This window comes from Trichechus manatus, unplaced genomic scaffold, assembly GCF_000243295.1.
Source record: "Trichechus manatus latirostris isolate Lorelei unplaced genomic scaffold, TriManLat1.0 scaffold00281, whole genome shotgun sequence".
In the NCBI taxonomy this organism is placed as follows: Eukaryota; Metazoa; Chordata; class Mammalia; order Sirenia; family Trichechidae; genus Trichechus; species Trichechus manatus.
Genome location: NW_004444217.1, coordinates 378450 through 401690, shown reverse-complemented (window position 1 = coordinate 401690; position 23241 = coordinate 378450). Strand labels below are relative to the sequence as shown.

The window sequence follows — 23241 nt, the reverse complement described above, 5'->3', positions numbered from 1 at the left end:
GGAAGAGCAAAAATGTGTCACATGCGACATGGCAAACAAACCCTTGCTAATATTCTTTTTCCTTCTTACTATATAGTTCAAACTTGGTGGCAAAAAGAACACTATTCATGTAAAAAAAAAAAAAAAGAGAGAGACTTAAATTCAGAAGCCTTATATTTAAGGAAGATTTTCTAGAAACTGTAAAGGAATGTTTCTTCTATAAATAACACGTTCAATAAAACTCTTAGGGATAAAATAACACGTTTCTTTAACAACTAATAGTATTAACTTGAGATCTATATGAATACTAACTCCTGTACTTGATCTGAAGAGAACTGGTTACATCCTCACTCATTCATCCATATATTAACTTATTCTAGGAGTATTTCTTCACTCCTCCCGGACTGCAGACCACTCTCCTCTTAGGAGACATGGATTTTTCCACTGCTAACATTCCCGCTGAAAAATTGCTTCAGGGGTTCTGGGAAGAGAGATATTGTATTTGATTGTGGATATGATGGGGGGGATCATGGGAAAAGAAGGATATAAAATGGGCCATGAAAAATGAAGAATGCTAGGAAAGAGAGAAAGAATCAGGAATGGGGTCTTGCATTTCAGGTGAATGACTCAGTGTGAGAAAGCCACACAAAGGGAGGAAGCAGCGTGCTGGACGAACAACAGGCGACAGCTCAATTTCACTCGTGTGAAGAACTGTTGGGAGAGAAAGCAAATGTGATCTGTGGCCAGGGAGGGAACGGCTTTTGGATTGGGGGACAGGAAATTTGACTTTTATGTGCTGCAGACATTACAACAGAAAGCTCCTGGAGAAACAGGTCTGTTGCCAGGAAGATCCTAGCTCCCGAGCATAGGCCTCACCTGGTGGCATTACCTTGATGAATTTGCCACCATCCAGGTTCTGGCCTTCAGCCTTGGGGCCTCAAAAACCTGGTTCTGTCAGCAGAGAACACGTCAGAAGAACTAGTATTTTCTCTCCCTGAGGCTGAGGGATGGCACACTAAAATAAGAATTTCACTGGGTGAGCATGGAATGTGAGAAAAGAAAAAATTTTTTCGTCATCCAAATGCAGGAGGGCGTTAGACCAGCCTTTAAAGCAACCACTCTCTTCTAAGCACTGCCAAAGCATGTCTCAGTGAATTGTTTCTCTATGTCCCATTCAGACTCCTGCTGATAAAGTCTTCCTTGAAGTATGTATTATGATATTCAGACAACTTACATTAACTCTAATGAACCTAGGAACCACAGAATACATACATTATACTGATACATTATACAGAGATCCCACAATTTAAGCTATGAAGGGCAACCCTATTCACAAATGTTTGGAAAACAAGTTACAGCTGCAGCCATATGTAGTCATTTACTCTGTGGCAAATGAAACGTTGAGTGGAAATGGGTGAAGATAGGATCAATAAGATCAGAGCTAAACTTTGAGGTTTTCACTGGCTTATTTTTTTTTGGAAGTAGATTGCCAGGTCCTTTCTCCTAGTCTATCTTAGCATGAACACTCTGCTGAAACCTGTCCACCCTGGGTGGCCCTGCTGGTGTTTGAAATACTGACAGCAAAGCCTCCAGCACCACAGCAACATGCAAGCCATCACAGTACAACAGACACCAATTGCTTACGTGCAAGTTCATGGTGAAGCTGAAAAAGATGAAAACAAAATTAAATGAGAGCCACAGTACAGCCCTGAATATATCCCGCATGAATTTAAAGACCATCTCAAGAATAGATTTGCCTAATGACCGAAGGCCAAAAGAGCTGCGAGAGGACATTATAGGTGAAGAAACAAAAGGTCATTAAAAAGACAGGAAATAAAGAAAAGATCAAAATGGATATCAGAAGAGACTCTGAAACTTGCTCTTGAATGTAGAGCAGCTAAAGAAAATGGAGGAAATGATGAAGTAAAACAGCTGAACAGAGGAATTCAAAGCACGACTCAGGAGGACAAAGTACAGTATTATAATAAAATGTGTATAACCTTGAGTTACAAAACCAAAAGGGAAGCTCACACTCAGCATTTCTCAAGCTGAAAGAATTGAAGAAAGTATTCAAGCCTCAAATTGCAATAATGAGGGATTCTATGGGAAAAACTGAACAAAATAGGAAGAATTAAAAGAAGATGGAAAGAATACACAGGATCACCGTACCAAAAAGAACTGGTCGATGTTCAACCATTTCCTGCAGACCAAACCCATTGCCATCAAACCAATTCCAGCTCATAGTGACCCTACAGGACACAGTAGAACTATCCCATTGTGTTTCCAAGGCTATAAATCTTTAGACAAGGACACTGCCACATCTTTCTCTCGTGGAGCAGCTAGTGGGTTCAATCCACCTGCTTTAGGTTAGCAGCCAAGCACTTAACCACCAAGGCTCCATTCAACCATTTAAGGAGGTAGCATATGGTCAAGAATCGATAGTTCTAAAGGAAGAAGTCCAAGATGCACTGAAAGCATTGGCAAAAACAAAGCTCCAGGAAATGACAGAATACCAATTGAGATTCTTCAACAAGCAGATGCAATTCTGGAAGTGCTCACTAGTCTATGCCAATAAATTTGGAAGACATCTACCTGGCCAACTAGAAATACTCCAACTTACATATGACAGAATTTCATTAAAAGAAAAAAAGTCAATAGCATTTCATTACATTAGTCTTAGTCAACATGGTAAAAGTAAAAATATAAGTGATCGCTAGTCTGCCTCAGACCCCATTCCACACTTGTATTACATGTGTATCTATGGATTATACATAATAATAATTTGTGAATTCCAAGTTTTTAAATAAGTAATTTCTTTTCTTCTTCCTTCTTTATCTACTTCTTGGAAATGAGGCAAAGAAGGCAAATTCTCTCTTTCAATTAAAAAAAAAGGAAAAGAAATCCACAATCATGGCAGATGGAAGTTAGTCACAGTGATACCTGAGTAAGTTTTCAAAGATTCAATACATATAAGCCCAACAACACCTATTATAAACGTGTATTAGCACTCTTTTGAAAGTTTACTCCAACCCACCTAAGATATTCAGAATTACATTGTGAGAGCAATAAAACTCACTAATAATAATCCCAAATGCTGGTGCCAACATTTAATAGGGCAAAGAGAATAAACATTCTTTGAACAGTAATGTGATGTGCAAACTATTGGCTTTCTATCCGCTGATGTTATGCCAAGACCAATGAAGAACAAGCAGCTAGAAGTCCTTGCTATTGTATCTTCAAGATGAGCCAATCAAATTACAGGAAATCACTGTGAGTCTGTGTAAGATTCTCCCTCAGTAAACTTCAATGAAAAGTCCAACTCTTCATAAACTCCTTGCTCTTAAATTAAGAGATACCAAAAGATAGTCAATGTGACATTTTGAAAGGACCAAACAAAATCTTTCAAAAGATAGAAAATCAATTTGAATTACCTGTAATGACTCATTTAAAGTGATCAACTGTTCATGAATAAAAAAAACAAACAAACATGATCTTTAGAGTTAGGAAGACCTAAGTTCAAATCTCACTAACCTTGAGCAAGTTGATTAAGCTTACTGAAGTCAGTTTCTTCATTGTAAAAGTGGATTATAATACCTGTTTTTACATGTTGTTGAAAAGATTGCAAACAGTAAAATATACTTAAAGGGTCTGGCACATAATTAAAAAAAAAAAAAATTGCCAGTGAGTCGATTCCAACTCATGGCAATCCATGTGGGTCGGGGTAGAACTATACCTGATAGGGTTTTCAACAGCCGATTTTTCAGGAAATAGACTGCCAAGCCTTTATTTCAAGGCACCTTTGGGTGGACTCAAATCTCCAACTTTTTGGTTATGTTAAAAACCTAAATGTGCCGAGAACCACCAGAAATTAGTGTAACAGAATATATTTGTTGTAAGTAGGCAGGATTTGAATCTGGCAGCATCAACTGAAACTATACCGGGAAGGCGCTCTGAAAAGAGGACAGTGAAAACAGGTTATATTAGCACGGTCCAGACAGGGTAGTCTCCTGAGGGTCACTGTAAATTGCTTTCACAATGATTTCTCAAGGGATAGAGTCAGAGCGTGTGCAGGGTTTCAAGGTTAAACCAAAACCAAACCCGTTGCTGTCATTTAGGAAATGCCATGTATACTAAAGCAGTTTCCAGTTAGACCCTGGAATTCCTTTTTCTGCACACTGGCTAGAAAAAACAACCCTTGTCGTCGAGTCAATTTAGACTCTTAGCGACCCCACAGGACAGAGCAGAACTGCCCCATAGGGTTTCCACGGAGCAGCTAGTGGATCTGAACTGCTGACCTTTTGGTTAGCAGCCAAGCTCTTAACCACTGCACCACCAGGGCTCCCCAAACTGGCTACACATAGCTAATGCTCCAACAAGAGCCCAATGCCTAAGACAAGACAGTCTCCCCTAAACTGCTTACCAGTTTATTGTTTGACTTGAAGGTGACTTTTAGGAATTTTAGGAAGGTGACTTTCGGAAAACCAAAACCAAGGTGACTTCAGGAAAACCAAAATTCAAAAGTACACTTAAGAGAAAATGGCGTAGGTGGGTCACCCCAACTCCGTGGACCTCAGAAATCTGTGTTCCAGGAGAATTAACATGGTTTCTCAGCTGGCAGCTAATCACGCGGGCACCACCCAGGGAGTCCCTCGCACAAAAGAAGAAACCATTGCCTTCTAGTCCGTTCCGACTCATAGCAATCCCACAGGAGAGAGCAGAACTGCTCCCACAGGGTTTCCCAGGAGCGGCTGGTAGATTCAAACTGCCAACCTCTTAGTTAGCAGCCGAACTCTTAACCACTGTGCCACCAGAGCCCCTGGCACATAACAGACACCCAAAAATAATATTTATAAACAGGAAGCAGTATACTGCAGTGTGTAAGGAAAGACTCTGGAACCAAAATGCCAGGGTTGGAGAAAGCACTGACTGATACTGACTAGATGTATAACCTTCATCCTCAGTTTCTTCATCTGTAAAATGGGATGATAATTACGCCTTTCTTACACGGATACAGTTAATTAGCACTTAAAGTACTCAGAATACTGCAGGCACATAATAAACCAAAAAAAAAGAAACCAAAGAAACCAAACCCCTTGTTATCGAGTCGATTCCAATTCACAGGGATCCTACAGGACAGAGTAGAACTGCCCGAAAGGGTTTCCAAGGCTATAAACCTTTTATAGAAGCAGACTGCCACATCTTTCTCCTGCGTAGAGGCTGGTGGGTTCCAACCGCTGACCTTTTGCTTAGCAGCCGAGTGTTTAAACAGTGTGCCACCAGTGCTCCTCTGCAAGCACATAATAGGCTCTATAAAATTCCAGTTAGTATTATTATATTATTATTAATATCTAAACCAAGAAGATTCTGCCATTGCTTTATATTACATTGCTAATTTATTTTTCAGTGGTTACCTCTCTTGATATTTTGAATGACAACATCTTCACCATCATTATCCCTTCTAGCCATACTGAGGCCATCTTTAAGAGTAGTCCATTTTACATATAAAATACAGAAAATTTATCAATTTAACTTATTTTAAAGTATGAGATATTAATTCAATGAAAATGTTCTAATTATTCCCAAGTGTCTGGAAGAGGCTGCATAGGTCCAGTTCACTATCATTACTCCCCAATTGCTAACCTCCACGTTGTCTCATGATCTTTTTCCCTTCCCATTCGAGTCTCTATAAAAAGTTTAAGATTAACCAGTGTTCCACCCTGGAGGGTGGAAAAACAAGTGATAATGATCTAGGAATGGAAAACCGAACGAAGTGTCCGTCTTGTGACCAGAAACCAGGATGGCTTCAGGCAACCTTCAGGAATGCCAGTAAAAAGGTCAACTTGTCTGGGATGTGATCACCATGACCACCTCAAGGAGGAACTAACATTCCATAAATTCTTAACACTCGTGATCCTGTCCCTATAAAACCTCCAGCCAGTCTCCAGTTCAGGGAGGCAGATTTTGGAGGAATCTATTCCCCTCTGTCTCCGTATATTGATATATAACGACCTCACTCCTGTCTCAGAATTCGCTGCTGCGGCAGGCAGCTCCAATCTGCGCAACTGTGGTAACATGTCTAGTAAAGTTATATTTATTTCTGTAAATTCTGAGTTTATAATTCCTCTACAATTGTTTTTATTATATTTCACATCTTGGTTGTGAACTACATCTTTATTACACAATTAAAGATGTTTTTATCTCAACATAAGTGCCACGAGTGATTGGAGCTTCCAGAGAATAAAGTTTTAAAAAAACAGCATATCCATCAGAAAAGAAATTTGGAAAAATTTAAATATAATTTATTATACCTGTGTATTTAGAGAACATAGAAAAAATATGCTATTATTTTACTGACCAAAGACCATAGCAACCAAGCGAAAATAAGTACATTACAACACAGTTAACTCTTAAATTCATATAAAGAGCTTAAAGATTGCCATACAAAAATAAGTGATTCACTTACATGCCACTTGATATGTAGTTGTGTATACAAAACATACATATATAATAAATTTAAACTCAATTTCTAAATTATATTAAGAGCAAAATAAACTATCAAATAATTCAGCATATTTAAAACTAAAAAAAAATCAGATTAAAGATTGCTGCAATAGCAAAGCACTTAAAACTTGCTTCCCTATTTAAATAGCGTAATTAATCGCTGACTTGTTCTCTTACCAGTTATAAGAACAAAATATTGAATTTTATCACTACTTTACAAAAGTATCTAAAGTGCACACAACGAAGAGTTTACATCACTCAAATTCTAAAGATTATTTTTTTGTCCTCATTAAATGTGATAACTTTTAAAAACTATTATATCAATTAATAAAAAAAGCATGGTGCTACTTTTGAAGAAGGGAGTAAAAAAATTTTATTAAACCATTATTCCTAGATTTTGAATAGGAAAACATGCTCTATGTGTTCAAAATGGAAGATAATATCTCTGGTTGGAACCTAAATTGTGACAGAAAGAACTTCTTTTGGCCTTTGTCTCTCCTTCCTGAAAGAAAGCCCTTGGAATTCCCAGCAACTGAGGCACCTTTTTTACGTAAAGCCTCCAGATAGCACCTGATAATATGTGCAAATGAACAGGGGCGACACACCACACCTGCCCAGCCTACCTCAGGAAGGGAGGAGGACATGATGCAATCAATCACGCATATTCACTGATTCAGTCATTATGACTACACAATGAGGCTCCATCACAACTATGCAATGAAGCCAATAAAAGGCTTTGAACGCAGAAGCTCAGGGGATTTTGGATTGGCAAGAGCACCTACTCTAGAGGGAGAAGGTGGGTGGCAAGTCCCTGGGGATAACAGAAGTTTCCTGCCCAGACGGCTCCCTGACCTTGCCAGGCGCATCTCTTTGCTTGTATCCTTTCTGGTTCTTATAGATGGGTAACTATGAGTTTTGTGAACTTTTGCTAGGAATTAATGAACCCATAGGAAGCAGGGAGAGCCAAGAGAGGCTGGCATTCGCCTATTCAGCAGTTTGAAGAACCAAGTCTTTCTAACTTGAGTGAACTCTGATTTAGCTCACTGTGGCCAATGGGAAGGAAGGAGTACTTCTAATCTGTGCGCTCCGATTCAGCTCTGGATGGCTGGAGGTTGAATAGTCTTTTACAACAGCTGGTGAAGAAGGTAGAAATGTGGGGAAAGTGAGGACTGGATTCACTTCCAGGTGGGAAATGGATTCATGTTGATTCTCACCATGCCGTTAGCAACAAATGTGGGATGTCCCCACCTTGCCCCTTATTTAATACAAGCCATTATTTCCTCGATACAAAAGGCAGCAAGTGAGCAGGATATTGAAGGCCAGATGTCTTCCAGTTGAAGGATACTGTGGAAAGCATTAATATTTTCAAACACATTATAAGACTGTTACTACAATCTCCACTGCTCATCTGTCAGTTTGTCATACTGTGATGGCTTGCATGTTTCTGTGCTGCTGGAAGCTGTGCCACTGGTATTTCAAATACCAACAGGGTCATCCTTGGTGGACAGGTTTCAGCAGAGCTTCTAGACTAAAACAGACTAGGAAGAAAGACTGGGCGGTGTACTTTTCAAAAAACTGGCCAGTGAAAACCTTATGAATAGCAGCAGAACATTGTCTGATACAGTGCTGGAAGATGAGCCCCACAGGTTGGAAGACACTCAAAAAATGACTGGGGAAGAGCTGCCTCAAAGTACTCGACCTTAATAACTTGAATGGAGTAAAGCTTTTGGGACCTTCTTTGCTGATGTGGCATGACTCAAAATGAGAAGAAACAGCTGCAAACATGCATTAATAATCAGAACGTGGAATGTATGAAATATGACGATCTAGGAAAATTGGAAGCTGTCAAAAATGAAATGGAACACTTGAAGATAGATATCATAGGCATTAGTGAGTCCAAATGGACTGGTATTGGCATTCTGAATCACACAATCATATGGTGGAATGACAAATTAAAGAGGAACAGTGTCACATTCATTGTCAAAAAGAACATTTCAAGATCTATCCTGAAGTACAAAGCTGTCAGTGATAGGATAATATCCATACACCTACAAGGAAGACCAATTAATATAACTATTATTCAAATTTATGCACCAACCACTTAATGCCAACAATGAAGAATCTGAACATTTTTACCAACTTCTGAAGTCTGAAATTGGCAGAGGCTGCATAGGCCCAGCTCACTATTATTTACTCCCCGTTGCTAACAGCCACATTGTCTCAGGATCTTGTTTTTCCCTCTGGTTCCACTGTCTACAAAAGGTTTAAGATTAACCGATGCTCCTCCTTGGAAGGTGGAAAAGAAGCGATAATGATCTAAGGATGAAAAACCGAACAAAGCGTCCATCTTGTGACAAGAAAACCAAGATGTCGCCAGATAACTCCCAAGAATAGCAGTAGACAATTAACTAATCTGAGACATGACCAACTCAAGGGGGAACTAACACAAACTTCTAAGACCCATAATCCTGTCCCTATAAAGCCTTCAGCTGATCTCCAGTGGGGGAGACGGGTTTTTCTGAAGGAATCTATTCTCCTCTGTCTTTTCTGTATCGATATATAATAAACCACTTGCTGCTCACCTCACTCGTCTCAGAATTGGCTATTGTGGCAGGCGGCTCCAATCTGCGTTACTGCAGTAACAAAACTGCCTGGAGAAACACCAGAAACTAGTGTAACAGAATATATTTATTGTGAGTAGATATGATTCGAATTGGGCAGCATGAAAACAAAAGTATTGGGAAGGTGCTCTCAAGAGGGATGCAGTGATAATGACTGGTTTCGAATGCAAACCTTGCAAATGACTGATCAGTAGTTAGAAAATTTGGCTTTGGTGACAGAAACGATGCTAGAGATCACATGATAAAATTTTGCAAGACCAATGACATATTAATTGGAAATATCTATTTTCAACAACATAGTCAGCGACTATACAAGTGGACCCTGCCAGACAGAATACACAGGAATCAGACTGACTGTATTTGTGGAAAACGACGGTGGAAAAGCTCAATATTATCAGTCAGAACAAGGCCAGGGGCTGACTGAAGAACAGACCATCAATTGCTCATATGCAAGTTCAAATTGAAGCTGAAGAAATTTGAATAAGTCTACAAGAACTATAAAACAACCTTGAGTGTGTCCCACCTGAAGTTAGAGACTATCTCAGTAAAAGATCTGACGCATTGAACACTGATCACCAAAGACCAAATGAGTTGTAGGATGACATCAAGGGCATCATACATGAAGAAAGTAAAGGGTCATTAAAGAGACAGGAAAGAAAGAAAAGACCAAAATGGATGTCAGAAGAGAATGTGAAAGTTGCTCTTGAATGTAGACTAAAGTGAATGGAAGAAATGATGAAATAAAAGAGCCAAACAGAAGATTTCAAAGGGTGGCCGAAGAAGACAAAATAAATATTATAATGAAAATGTGCAAAGACCTGGAGTTAGAAAACCAAAAGGGAAAAACACTCTCGGCATTTCTCAAGCTGAAAGAACTGAAGAAAACATTCAATCCTTCTAGTTGCGATTTTGAAAGATTCTATGGGGAAAATACTGAATGACGCAAGAAGCATCAAAGGAAGATGGAAAAATTCAACGAGTCACTATACCAAAAAGAATTGGTCAGCATTCAGCCATTTCGTAAGGTAGCATATAATCAAGAACCAATGGTATTGAAGGAAGAAGTCCAACTGAAGGCATTGGCAAAAAACAGAGCTTCGGGAATTGATGGAATACCAATTGAGGTATTTCAACAATCGGATGCATTGGAAGCGCTCACTAGTCTATGGGAAGAAATTTGGAAGATAGTTACCTGGCCAACCAACTAGAAGAGATCCATATCTGTGCCCACTCCAAAGAAAGGTGATTCAACAGAATGCAGAAATTATCAAACAATATCATTAATATCACACAAACGTAAAATTTTGCTGAACATAATTCAAAAATGGTTGCAGCAATACATCGACAGGGAACTGCCAGAAAGTCAGGCCAGATTCAAAATAGGATGTCAAACAAGGGATATCACTGCTGATGTCAGATGGATCTTGGGCTGAAAGCAGAGAATACCAAAAACATATCTACCTGTGTTTTATTGACTATGAAAAGGCATTTGACTGTGTGGATCATAACAAAATTACAGATAACGCTGGAAGGAATGGGAATTCCAGAACACTGACCTGTGCTCATGCAAAACCTGTACATAGATCAAGAGGCAGTTGTTTGAACAGAACAAAAGGATATTACGTGGTATAAAATCAGAAAAGGTGTGTCTGGGGTGTATCTCTTCACCATACCTATTAAATCTGTATGCCGAGCAAATAATCTCAGAAGCTGGACTATATGAAGAAGAACATGGCATCAGGATTCAAGGAAGACTCATTAACAACCTTTGATATGCAGATGACACAATCATCTTGCTTAAAGTGAAGAGGTCTTAAAGCACTTACTGATGAAGATCAAAGACTACAGCCTTTAGTATGGATTACACCTCGACATAAAAAAAACAAAACTCCTCACAACTGGACCAAGGAGCAACATCATGACAAATGGAGAAAAGACTGAAGTTGTCAAGGATTTCATTTCACTTGGGTCCACAATCAACACCCATGGGAAGAGCTGCAAAAGACCTCTTTAAAGTGTTATAAAGCTAATATGTCACTTTGAGGACTAAGGTGGACCTAACCCAAGCCATGGTATTTTCAATCACCACATATGCATGTGAAAGCTGGACAATGAATAAAAAAGACCCAAGAAGAATTGATGTCTTTGAATTATGGTGTTGGCGAAGAATATTGAATACACCATGAACTGCCAGAAGAATGAGCAAATCTGTCCTAGAAAAAGTACAGCTAGAATGCTCATTAGAAGCAAGGATGGAAAGACCTCATCTCATGTGCTTTGGACATGTTATCAGAAAGAACCAGTCCCTGGAGAAGGACGATATGCTTGTCAAAGCAGAGGGTGAGTGAAAAAGAGGAAGACCCTCAACGAGATGGATTGACACAGTGGCTGCAGCAACGGGCTCAAACACAGCAATGATTGTGAGGACGGCGCAGGAACTGGTAGTTTTTCATTCTGTTGTACATGGGGTTGCTATGAGTCAAAACCAACTCAACGGCACCTAACAAAAACAATAACAATGATTTTACAAAGCTTTTTTATTTCATGCATTGTATTATTTTTATTAATTTAAATATAAGATTCTAAATATAAGTGTGAGTGAAATATTAGCAAAAATGATATAAGCCCCCCTTGTAAAATAACTGTGCCACTAATACATATGAAAAAGAGATTAAAAAACTAAAGTTCATTCAGCAAATATGAAGAAGGAAGGGGTCAGGAATCTCTTAGAATAAAAAAAGAAGAAGAAGAAAGCTGATTGACAAATATTCAAACTGCCATCTCTACCTGTGGTCCATCCAGCCAAGGAGCTGGGCCGTCCTAGCTGCCAGCTATTTCTAAAGTCAGGAAACAGAGAATCCAAAGTGTAAAGTGTCCGTGGCAAGTCTGGAAAATCTGACTCGATGTGGTTTCTATCTTCTACCTGTACTTGAAATACCAGTGCTAAAAAAAAATTGTTGTTTTTGTTTCCGAGAGTAAGAGCTGCATGAACTCAGCAACGGTATCATTTCTAGTATTATTTCAGGGACAGGTACTTTGCCTTAATGGTGTCTTCCTTTTTTCTGCATCACAGAAAACATGCCTTGGCTATAAAGAGTATCATGTGTCTCAACTAAAGGATGTGAGAAGCAAATTCTAATTCCTTCCCACAAGTCACAATTAACACAAGATCATTCTGGACCAATGAACAAAGAGCCATAGCTCAAAAATTTTCATAGAAAATATGTTAATTGATTTCACTAAAGAAAAATGGGATCCACCATCAGATGGAGCCTTTCCTTAATGTGATAACATGACTGGATATTCTTTGGTTTCAACCCTCAACTTTTCCTTTTAGAAACTAAAGCACTATGATTTGCCCTGAAGCTTCTATACTCACAATTGTAGGTACAAGGTACTCCACTTTTACCCTGACTAGCAGTACTCATTCTGTCCCTCACAGCAGATAGAATAGAGAGATTATCTGGAATTAGGAAGGAAATAGATTAAAAGCAAGGATTACCATTAACAGGCAAAGATAATAATTCCTATCAGTGGCCATAGTGCTGGTGATTAAGAATATATTCAAAATATATTTAGGTGATTGAAACAGCATAATTAGCTATAGTAGTTATGAATAATTTTCTTCCAATACCAAACATCCTCTTATTTCTTGTAGTAACAATCCTTTACCTTTAGAGATTACATTTCCTGGCCTTCTTTGCAGCTAGGTGTAGCCATGTGACAAAGTTCAGGCCTATGGGATACAAGTAGAAGTCAATGTGACAAATTCCAGGTCACGTGACAAAGTTCAGGCCTATGGGATGCAAGTAGAAGTCAATGTGACAAATTCCAGGTCACTTCTACAACAAGTTGCTTGTCTTAGACTTTCTCTTGAGTTGCTTCCTGCTGGATTGAAAATGGCATCTCATACAGACGTAACCCCGAAAACCGCAGCCTTCGACAGTTCATTTCTGGTTGGTTAAACTCATTGCGGTCAAGAAGATTCTGACTCATCGCAACCCTACAGGACAGAGTAGAACTGCCCTATAGGGTTTCCAAGGAGCACCTGGTGGAATCGAACTGCCAACCTTTTGGTTAGCAGCTGAACTCTTAACCACTACACCACCAGGGTTTTCTCTGGTTGGGTATGTGGTTGAAAAAGAAGTCCCTGGGTAAAGCAAATGGTCAAGCACTCAACTGTTAGCCAAAAGGCTGGCAGTCTGAATCCACCCAAAAGTGCCTCTAAAGATAGGCGTGGTGATTTGCTTCTGAAAGGTGACATCCTTGAAAACACTATAGAGCAGTTCTACTCTACACAGGAGATCGCCATGAATCAGAAGCAACTCTATGGAAATTGACAACAACATGGTTGAGAAATAACACTACTTCTTAATTAAGCCACTCTGATTCAGGGTCTCTGTTGAAGGAACTTAATCCATCTCTAACGCATTGGCAGTTCTAAGTGAAGCAGAAGTAGAAGAAATTAATCTGGACTGTCTATGAGATATCTTGACTCATCAAACATTACTTGAAGTACAGCAGTTCAAGAAGAGAGGGAAGATTCTTGTATTCGATATTAACTAGTAGTCGGCAAGAAAGCTTTAAAGATTTTAGAGCAATAAAATTACATGATCAAGGCGGAACTTCAGGAGAAGAACTGGCAGAAATGACAAAAGAATTGCCAAAAGGCACATCATCACCATCCATTACTGATCATTCTAAAACTGCAATTACAGAGTTGCCACAGCAATTCCATTTTGGTGTGTAGGACCAAAGCAGTTTAGTTCTTGGAACTTTATTTTCTACCAAAATTAAATTTTCTTTTCAATCACGAAACCAGACTCAAGGTCATTAGAAACAAACATCCAATAAAAGACAACACAGTTCTGAAAGTCTTTAATTAAGAGCTGTTCGGTTGGAAATGCACACTGAATGAAACCTTCTTTCATTTAGTAAATACGTTCCAGTGCTTCCTCTGAGCCATCACTGTGCCAATACTAGAACATGACTACTTGCCCTCAAGCTCCTACAGCCACCTCCTGCTCCAACTCACCTAGGCGAACTGTGGGGTTGAGGGGAAGGGGACCTCAATCGATTGCTATAGGGTGCTCACAGCTGAATGGGACAGCCAAATCTGTAAACTAGTAGAGGTGGAAACAGTAGACAAGACCAAAGGATTTCTATAAATAGAAACACACGTTAGACATTCAGAAGCTTGTAGGAGCTGTATGGTGTGTGGAGAAGGCTCGGAGGAAAGCATCCTTCTGTAATTAATTAAATTCTGACCCAGATCTGGAAATCATGAAAACTAAAGTTACATAAGAACATAAAATGCCACCCTGAGTCAGAATCGGGGGATCTAAAAACATTCAACCCAGTATTCTGATTGTATGAGTAGGGAAATAAATGCTTTATAGCAGCACACAGTGTTCCCTTTGTACATCTAGTTCAAAAGTTTGAGCATAAAATCCCAAACAAGTGGATTTCCAGAAAAGCCAAGCAGGGCACACCGACCACACTGTGACAGCAAATGAGATCATGTTCTCAAATTATGAGACACAGAGACCCCAGCCAGAAAAAAAACGGGTGTCTCCATGACATTTTAGGGCTATTTTCTTTCTACTCAGCGTGTAAAAATAATGCTTACAATACAATATAGAATTGCCTTGATTTTCAGATCATTTCATGTTATCTATTTGAAGACATACATACACAAACAAAAAACCCTTTTGCCGTTGAACCCGACTCATAGTGACCTTACACAGACAGCGTCTATACACATACATACATATAAGTTATGCCTATACCTACATACATACATGTAAAACACACGCACGTATAATTTCTTTCTCAATCCCTTATTTGCATCTTCCTAATACTTCACTAGAAACTGAGGACTAGAAAGTTAAAAGTATTGTCTGCTTCCTTATGATTGATTGGTATTTGTTAGCCGAACTGTGACAAATGGACTAAAGGTTATAATCAATTCAGACTTCCTGATGGCACCTGGTAATCTGGCACCAGCTTTGCATAAGATTCCCTCTCAGAAAATACAGGGCAGTGAACTTTCTGTGACCTGCCTTCCTCACGTGACATCTGACCTGACAAAACCCACTGGGGTCGAGTTGATTCCGACCCACAGTGACCTTATAGGACAAATTACAACTGCCCCATGGGGTTTCCAAGGCTGTAATCTTTTTGGAAGCACGGTGCCTCATCTTTCTCCCTTGGAGCAGCTGGTGGATTTGAACCTGCCAACCCTTCAGTCAGCTGTCAAGTTCTTAACCACTGTGCCACCTGGGCTCCTTGACTTGAACCAATCTTAATTCTGACTGGTGAACATGGAAGTGGTAGCGTAGGGGGAGTAAAGAATGGAAAATGGGGAAGCTGAACCCCAACCATGGTTTGACAAGGATCCAGATTACAAAAACAGTGTTCAGGACATACACTGCTGTAATTCCTCACTGGCCCCAGAACTGTCAAAGACAGCCTCCTGCATCTTGTAAGAAGTCAGTTGCATCTCTCATTTTTAAACCTCTTCATGATTTAAACAATACAAACAATAATCCAGTATAAATCCTATTGCATGCTACAGTTTTCAACAGTTCTAATCTGCAAATATGTACAATGTATACAAAAGTTTTTAAAGAATTTTAAACACAGCAGCCACAATCACCCAAACAGTAAAAGAAAAGGAAAAACATTCATGATAATGTAAGGAATTAACTGGGAAAAATTCCCAAGGAAAGCCTATTTTTGGCTATGAGGAAATACATGTGGTATCTCAGTCAAAAATATTGTTTGATGGTGAGGAGAGCTAAAAATGTACACTTCCCCAGGAATTGGACATCCAATACTAAGAAAGTAGTCCATAAAAGAGAAAAAAGTGATATACTTTGTTATATTCCTCCAAATTACTAATATCTTTAATTTTATTTTTGGCACATATCGTTGAAAAATAAAGCAGTATAACTCCGCTGTCTACTATTGAAGGCACCCCCTTAAGTCCTTAAGTCCTAAAGGTAGGCCTGCTATTCAAGAAGTACAACTACGGGGGAGTCAGGAACCTCAGCAGAGTACCGACAGATCGGTCTTTAAAGCTTCTCATTGTTTTTGTTTTGTTTTGCTTTGTTTTAATGCTTTACAAAGCAGTAGAGCACTTGACTTGCAGTACACATGGAAACTAGTTGTATTTACTGGCTGACAGTCCTAAAGGCTGATGGACTCTCAGGACCCTCACTTTTCTGTGCTCCCGGAGTGCCAGGACACACCCCTCAGCATCAGGCATCATCACTTAAAAAATCTGTACATGCAAGAACCTCAGCTTAAATGAAAGGGAGAAATAAAAAGACAACAAAAAAATGATTGACTTACTATTCAGTATCCCTAAGTTTAAAAAATGTCAGCTTATAAACTTGAGTGCCTCTGAGACACTTCAACGTTTTCCCAGCATTGTATATGTCCTTTAAATTGTGGAAAGGTAAATTTGGTAAAGTTAAATTGTAGGGCTTTCCCATGGTTTTCAGCATACCTCCAGGGCATTAAATATCACTGCAGGAGTAAGTTGGAACTGAAGTTGCTGCTGGCTTCTGTAACACAAATAGTAACCACTTGTTCAAACAAAGTTCAAAATGAACCCCAGGTATTTTTAGTGACGTATACATCTCACGGAAACTATCTGAATTTCAACGTAAAGATACAATCCTGGTTCTCTTATGTGATTTATGTAAAATTAACATGTGATCACCGTTACTTTTGCTATATTTTTAATTACATCACTTCTAACATGCAGTATTTGAGGACTTCTCATATATGTACTTTCCCTTTTTCATCATCCTTGATCACTATAACTACTTCAGGGGAATCAGTAATATAAAAGTTGATGATGGTATTATATCATGTATTACCAATTAATTCACTGGTTTTCAAATTCCATGCTCATTTATTACATGATAATGTGTATGATTTAACTGAAGTTATAAAATATCAATGTTTGAAATATGCTATATATGAGTCATTCAGCGTGCTCACAATGACCCCGATTTCCAATTCTCTGAATAGACCAATCCGTGTACATGCAAGACTGAGGTGAGGCAATTCTTCACCCCTGCTCTTGGTAAAGGTAATAGCTGGTCTGTCTGTATAATAACTCCCACACTGCCCCCACTTAGGCATCTTGTGTTCTTGATTTTATTGCTACTGAACAGAGCTAAAGAAAAAAACTAGGAAACAGCATACAACCAGGGTTTATACTAAACATATGCTAGTGTCCAGGTTTGTTTGTTTTTTTTAAGATCACATAATTACACTCTGAATATAACATACTGATTCTATCTAACATATATATATATAAAACACCAAACTGGTTGCCGTCAAGTCAATTCCGACTCATAGCAACCCTACAGGACAGAGCAGAACCGCCCCATAGGGTTACAACAAAGATTAATTCCATGACCAGTTGTTCTAAGGCATCCCAAAGTTTTGTTCTAAATGAAATGAAATTTACAGTTATGGAAGCCAAGCACTAAAAAAAGGGCTTCAGTTAAAGTGTTTCTAAAATAAGAAGTTTAAATTTCCTGGTCTGTTTGCCTTAGTCTGAAATGAATACATAAATCCCTTATTTAAGATATCAATACTGATGCAGAACACTGAAAGGGAGATTCATACAGTACATTCTTATTTCAAGATATGCCTCATAACCATGTGCTTCTAACACAAAATGAGGTAAAAATAAACAACAGCCAGAAAGATGAATCAAAAATTTAAGCTAATGATCCGCTACAAAGATAAACAAGTCATTGAATCATGGTCTAAAGAAGGATTTTACATTATGCATTCAGGGTTATTATCTGAGAAGCCACACTGTTTTATCATGTTAATAACAAGCAACAGGTGGTTAAAGGTGGGAAGTGATAGCACTTATCTCTCCATGCCCTCCAAAGTCGTCCTGGCAAAAACTTGATTATCTCACAAAAATGGTAATGTGAAAACCTGATCGATGTTTTCCAAATAAATCCTTATTACATTTTCATGCATTGCTCGTACTCCGTAAATCCTTTATTTAAAAAGTTTAGCATAATTTGATGGGCTTTTTCCTGAGATCATAGAAAAATAACCGAAAATACTACAGCAACAAACTATTCTACTCTGTCTCTAGAGAAGCTGGAGGCATGAATTCTAGAATGTTTAATTCCCACAGGAGGCAACTCAGCTGGCCTCCATATTTGAAATCAAACACATTCACAAACTGTCTCAGCGTAGCCTTGTGGCTCACATAAACCCTAAACTAGTCAGACATTATGGATGAAGGCAATGTTTGAGGCAAAGAAAGACACAGAAACCCCTAGTATTACACACACAATAAAACATTAGCATCCTTCATAGTAATTGAACAAAGTTACTTGAAGAAAGTCAGAGAATACTTAGATATTCAAGATTTAAAATATATTTTAGAGAAGAAAACCTAAAATGTGTTTTTAAGAGATTTTAAAGCAGCTATTAAGTAATGAAATGCCGTAATGTGAAGCACTGTTCAAATTCTGACAAAACACTCGATCTGTTTCTCCAGATGAAGGCATGATAAACAGAAATTCTTTCCAGGTTTAGAAATATCTCCCCTGCTTGCTTGCCTTTTTGACCGTATTGAATACCAGTAAAAACTTACCTAAAACAAATGTGTATACGGGGTTTGCCTTTATAAGAATACTCATTTAGCAATAAAATGATATTGAAGCTTTGTGCCTAAAGCATGTAACATAAAGCTCTCCATTAAATATTATCATGATCATTTTTCATTCTAGACCCTTGCCTGGCATCAGCTAGCTACACTGAATTTTAAAGTACAAATCAACATTTTTGCTGGGATCCCTTTGCCAGAATAAACTAACGCCTTAGATCTGCCTTGTCAGTAACTTTATCTAAGCGGTCTTGGGAGAAGAGCTAGGAGGAAATCCAGCCTAAGCTTCCATTGTTTGCAAATTGTGACAGAATGTGAGGTGATGAAAGAAGTTAGCTTATCTCCACGCAGTACCCTGCAGACGGATTCCACCAGAAATTCTCTTAAATGCCACGGTAAGGGTTAGCAATCTATCTGTGAAGCAACTGCTCTCCCTTTCAGGTCTTCTGGCTTTTAAAAGGGTGGCTGGGGGCCTGCATCAGAAGTAGGGCAGCCCCCTCACTGGGACAGCCAAGTTCACTGACTGCGTGGGGATGCATCGCGCTCTTGACGCGAGCAGCTCGTACTAGGCTCCATTCAGATCAGGTGGGAAAAACGACTAGCATGTCACAGCCACTGGCTCCAAAGCAAACAGTCGATCGTCAGGGGTCTCCCAACCTGTCTGGGTCTTAACAACCCTTGAGGAAACTCCCTAGGGAGTCTACAGCTTAACCCTTTCCTCGTTGCCACCAGCAAGACGTCCGCAGTGTTTATGGCAGCGATACATTTTAGAACAAAAACCTAATCGCGTGCATTGCAAACATGTTCTGGCTTAAAGTTAATGCCAAAGCACAAACCTGATCAGCAATTTTACGGAATCTGGTGCCGCCAAACAACCTTCCCTCCTTGGAGAGATGGCAGTTATAAATCTTATCTTCCTACCTCCTCCCTCGAATTCCTTAATGGACCATTAGTAACGAGATCGATCCTAGTTACTTTAGGAGCCATACATGGCAAAAGGCACATCTGCTGTGTTTACCAGTGCCAAAAACGCCGTTCAAAAAGTTGGAAGGTAGAGCCGGCGCTTTACACGCCTTTGGGGGGCCGGGGGAGGAGAGGGAGGTACAGCGCAGAGAGTGGTTGGGGCAAGAAGAGTGGGACCTGGTGAGACCCGAACTCTGGAACATCCAACAAGCAAGCCCTTCCGCTTGCACCAGCCGGGATGGGAGCCTCGGAACTGCGAACTTCTCCAGGAGCAGTGCGCCACCGAGTCATCAAAACCCTCTCTCCTGGGAGAACTGAGCCCACCCCTGCCGACCCTCCGCCGACCCCCGGCCGCCCCGGGCCGGCTCAGAGCAGCGCCAGCCCTCGCGCGTGCCCGGGGACGGGGGTGCGCAGCACTTACGTCTCGGAATTTGTTCCACTGTCCGACTTCCTTGTCGTACTGAGAGATCGTGGTGAGCCATTGTTTATCATCCAGAAAATTACCGCCGTCCGACCGCCCCCCGGCCGCAGCCCCCGCCGCGGCCGCCGCGAGAGCCTGACTGCACCAAGCGGCCGCACACACACACAGTACGGCTGACACCTTGAGCATCTGGGGAAGGAGACACAACCGGAGGGTACACAGTGTCAAACAAGGGGTACGGAAACCGGGGCGACCCTGGGAGACATGCATCTACGACGACGGAGGTAGCGGGAGGAGCAGATGTGCAAGGACGGGGATGCAGCCTCCCCGCAGGCTTCACCTCCAAGCCCCGCGCACTCACACCCGAGCCGACCGGGGGAAGGAAGGTGGGGATGAAGAAGGAAGCCGCAGCCGCAGCACCCTAACCGGGCAGCACCGCTTGCAGGCACAGCACCTTGCTGGGAGCCGGCACCGCGCTCGCAGCTCCTCCTGGAAACGCAGCCTTGCGCGGCCAGCTCGCCGCTCTCCGGAGCTGCCGCACGCGCCGCGCGCCCGAGCGGTCCACTCAGCTCCCTGCGCGCCGCGCGCTCCCCATCTCCGCCTCCCCGCGCGCGCCGCTCGCGCCGACTCCCCTCGCTTCCCCCCCCTCCCCCCGCTCCCTTTCCTGCTTCCTCCACGGCTGCGTCTCCCCCACCTTCACGCTGGCTCCAGGCTGCAGGGGGCTCCGGAAGCGACGCTCGGCGTGAGCCGGAGGACGCTGGAGCTCCTGGCTTTGGACTCGTTACCTCGCTTTGGAACCTCTCCCCTCCCGAAGGGGTTCTCCTGTTCGCGAGACCGCCTGGCCTCTCTCTGCTCCTGCGTTCATTTAACACCAAAGCGTACTAGCGCTCCTGTTGGCCTCTGCAGTTTCCAGGATGGCCAGGCTGACTTTGGAAATGAGCTCTGAAGAAAACTTTATGCTCGCCAAGTCAAGGATCACCCTGGACTTTCTATCCGGTAAACCTTCTGGACTGAGCTCCGCCCTAAGGTAAACCCATGTGTTGGACCTTAAGAAAACTGTTTAATCTCAGAAAATGTAAAGTTTGTTTCCATGAACTTCTGGATTATTACAGAGGACAAACTTCCACTTTAAAGGTGGAAATTTCTTTTTTTCTTTCTTCCTTTTTTAAAGAGAACCACTACCAGGTTAAGATGTTTGAGAAAACCTAAATCTCACACGTACTGTAGATGCATTTTCCCTTCATAAAAGCCCCTTCACAGCTATATGTTACATTCTAGAATCTGAATCAAAAACTTCAAAAGCCCAATCTGTGTTTCCCCACTGCAATATTGGAAGACAGTTTTGAGACCCTAACATTAATTTAGAGCGCCAAAACACCATGGATGACAAAATAATGAGCTCTCCATTGCCTTTTCCGCTTAGCCTCAATAAACCAGAAGGAAGAAAGTAATTAGCCCCCTAGAACAGAGTCTGATCAAGGGAATCGCTCTCACATACTTAGAGAATTTAGGTGGAGTGAATATGAAGTGTAAATCAAGAGATTTACGGAGACTTAGAAGACTGAAATGAGGCCGTCCATCTCTATTTAACTTGTTAGACATTTGCGCTGTGACCTCTGAAAATCTCTTGTGGTTTCTAAAACCTCAGGAGCTACTCGAATAGCAGCAATACTCTCTGCTCACATTTTCCCTTTCAATTTTATATAACATTTGTGTAACTTTTTTCAAAATTAGATTAAAGTAGCAATAAAACACAATGATTAATCAATATTCTATTTTTTAAATATAAGATTAAGATGTATGTATAGTATTCATTAAAAATTAGTGTATAACATGTAAAATAAATGAAAGAAGCTGTTATTTTTAAATCAGTTATTTTCCTCAATTTTTCCCCATTTCTACCCTGATAAATGATACTAAGGAAGAAAAAAAAAAGAATCTGCCATTGCAGTTCGTAAAACCCCTGACTGATGTAAACATGCTCCAGATTAAGAACACTGATGTGCACTGATTCTCCGAGGACATTTATTTTGGCCTAATCCCAGGCGACAATGTCATGTATTTTGGTCACTTCCCATTCTTGTTTAGGACATCATCAAGATAATAGTTAGAAGCTCCATCATTCACCGTCTCTGCTTCCTGCTTCCTCGTCTCCAAGCCTCCCAAACCCTACCCTTTCCCTAATGCTCTTTTTCCTTCCTTTAGTGTTCTTTATCTATTTAAGGGTAGTATTTGCCTTCTAGGGCTAATATGATTACCTTTACATGTATGGAAACTCATATATTTATTTGTATGCCCCTATTTTCTCCCCAAATGCATATATATCATTGCTGACCCTGACATGTTCATAGAATCTCTTCACGTTTAGCTTTCACTGGTGTCTTCCCAAAATGCAACTCCATGTGGACTACGCCAAGTTGCAAAAATGTGTTGAATAACAATGACAGTGGGTGCACCTTGGGGGTAAAACCTCTGATAGGTATCAAATTGCAGCTCTGTCAGTGCCTCAGGATTTCCCAAGAAGTTGCACATTTTAAATCCTATGAGTTGAGAGTTAGCAGGAGCCTATCTTCGGTGTACTTATGGTGGCCTAGTACGGGCCCAGCTCATTCCTCACTAGTACCAGCTCCTCAGATCTCTCCTTCCAAAAGCCACAGTCATTATCAAGATAAAGCTTCTGTGAATGTTAAGAGTGAGAGCGAAAGTCTACTAATTGTGGTGTTACTAATCACAGGGAAAGTCTCCTCTCAGTTATCCTACAAAACTGAATTGTTGGGTCTTCCAAGAGCCTGCTTTTGAAATGTAAATAATTCAGACAGGGATCACAGTTCAGTTAACACCATGATTATCAGTTAACACCTCAGTGAAGACTAAATGAAAGCTTGCTGAGAGCAAATCACAGCAGGGCAGAATACCAGAAGAATGTTAGGTGAGAGGTAAGATGTGGGAGGGGTAGTTAGGAATCTTGTCGGTCCAGGTGGGAGGTGGGGGGCACGGAAGTAATTCACTGACTGCTTCTCAGTTTTATTGAGAGCCAGTCAAGGGAACTGGAGAAGGTAAGAAACCAAAAGGTGGAATGGAGTGTGGCGGGCAGAGTC

General features: G+C 40.6%; 1 protein-coding gene across 7 annotated transcripts in view; it reads right to left on the bottom strand.

The window, feature by feature from the left end:
* Positions 1-20730, bottom strand: part of SPOCK3 (SPARC (osteonectin), cwcv and kazal like domains proteoglycan 3) — a 529200-nt gene extending 508470 nt beyond the window's left edge. For 2 of the 7 annotated variants that reach the window (XM_004390075.1, XM_004390074.1), the window contains exons 1-2: positions 20598-20633; positions 20144-20332 (exon numbers count right to left, since the gene is read on the bottom strand). In XM_004390075.1, coding sequence (XP_004390132.1) covers positions 20144-20332 — 189 coding nt within the window. In that variant the 5' untranslated portion in view covers positions 20598-20633. Of the gene's footprint in view, positions 1-20143; positions 20333-20597 lie in introns of those variants that run through there. The other 5 variants (XM_004390076.1, XM_004390072.1, XM_004390070.1 and 2 more) reach the window with 4 other exon arrangements.
* Positions 20731-23241: the final 2511 nt, after the last annotated feature.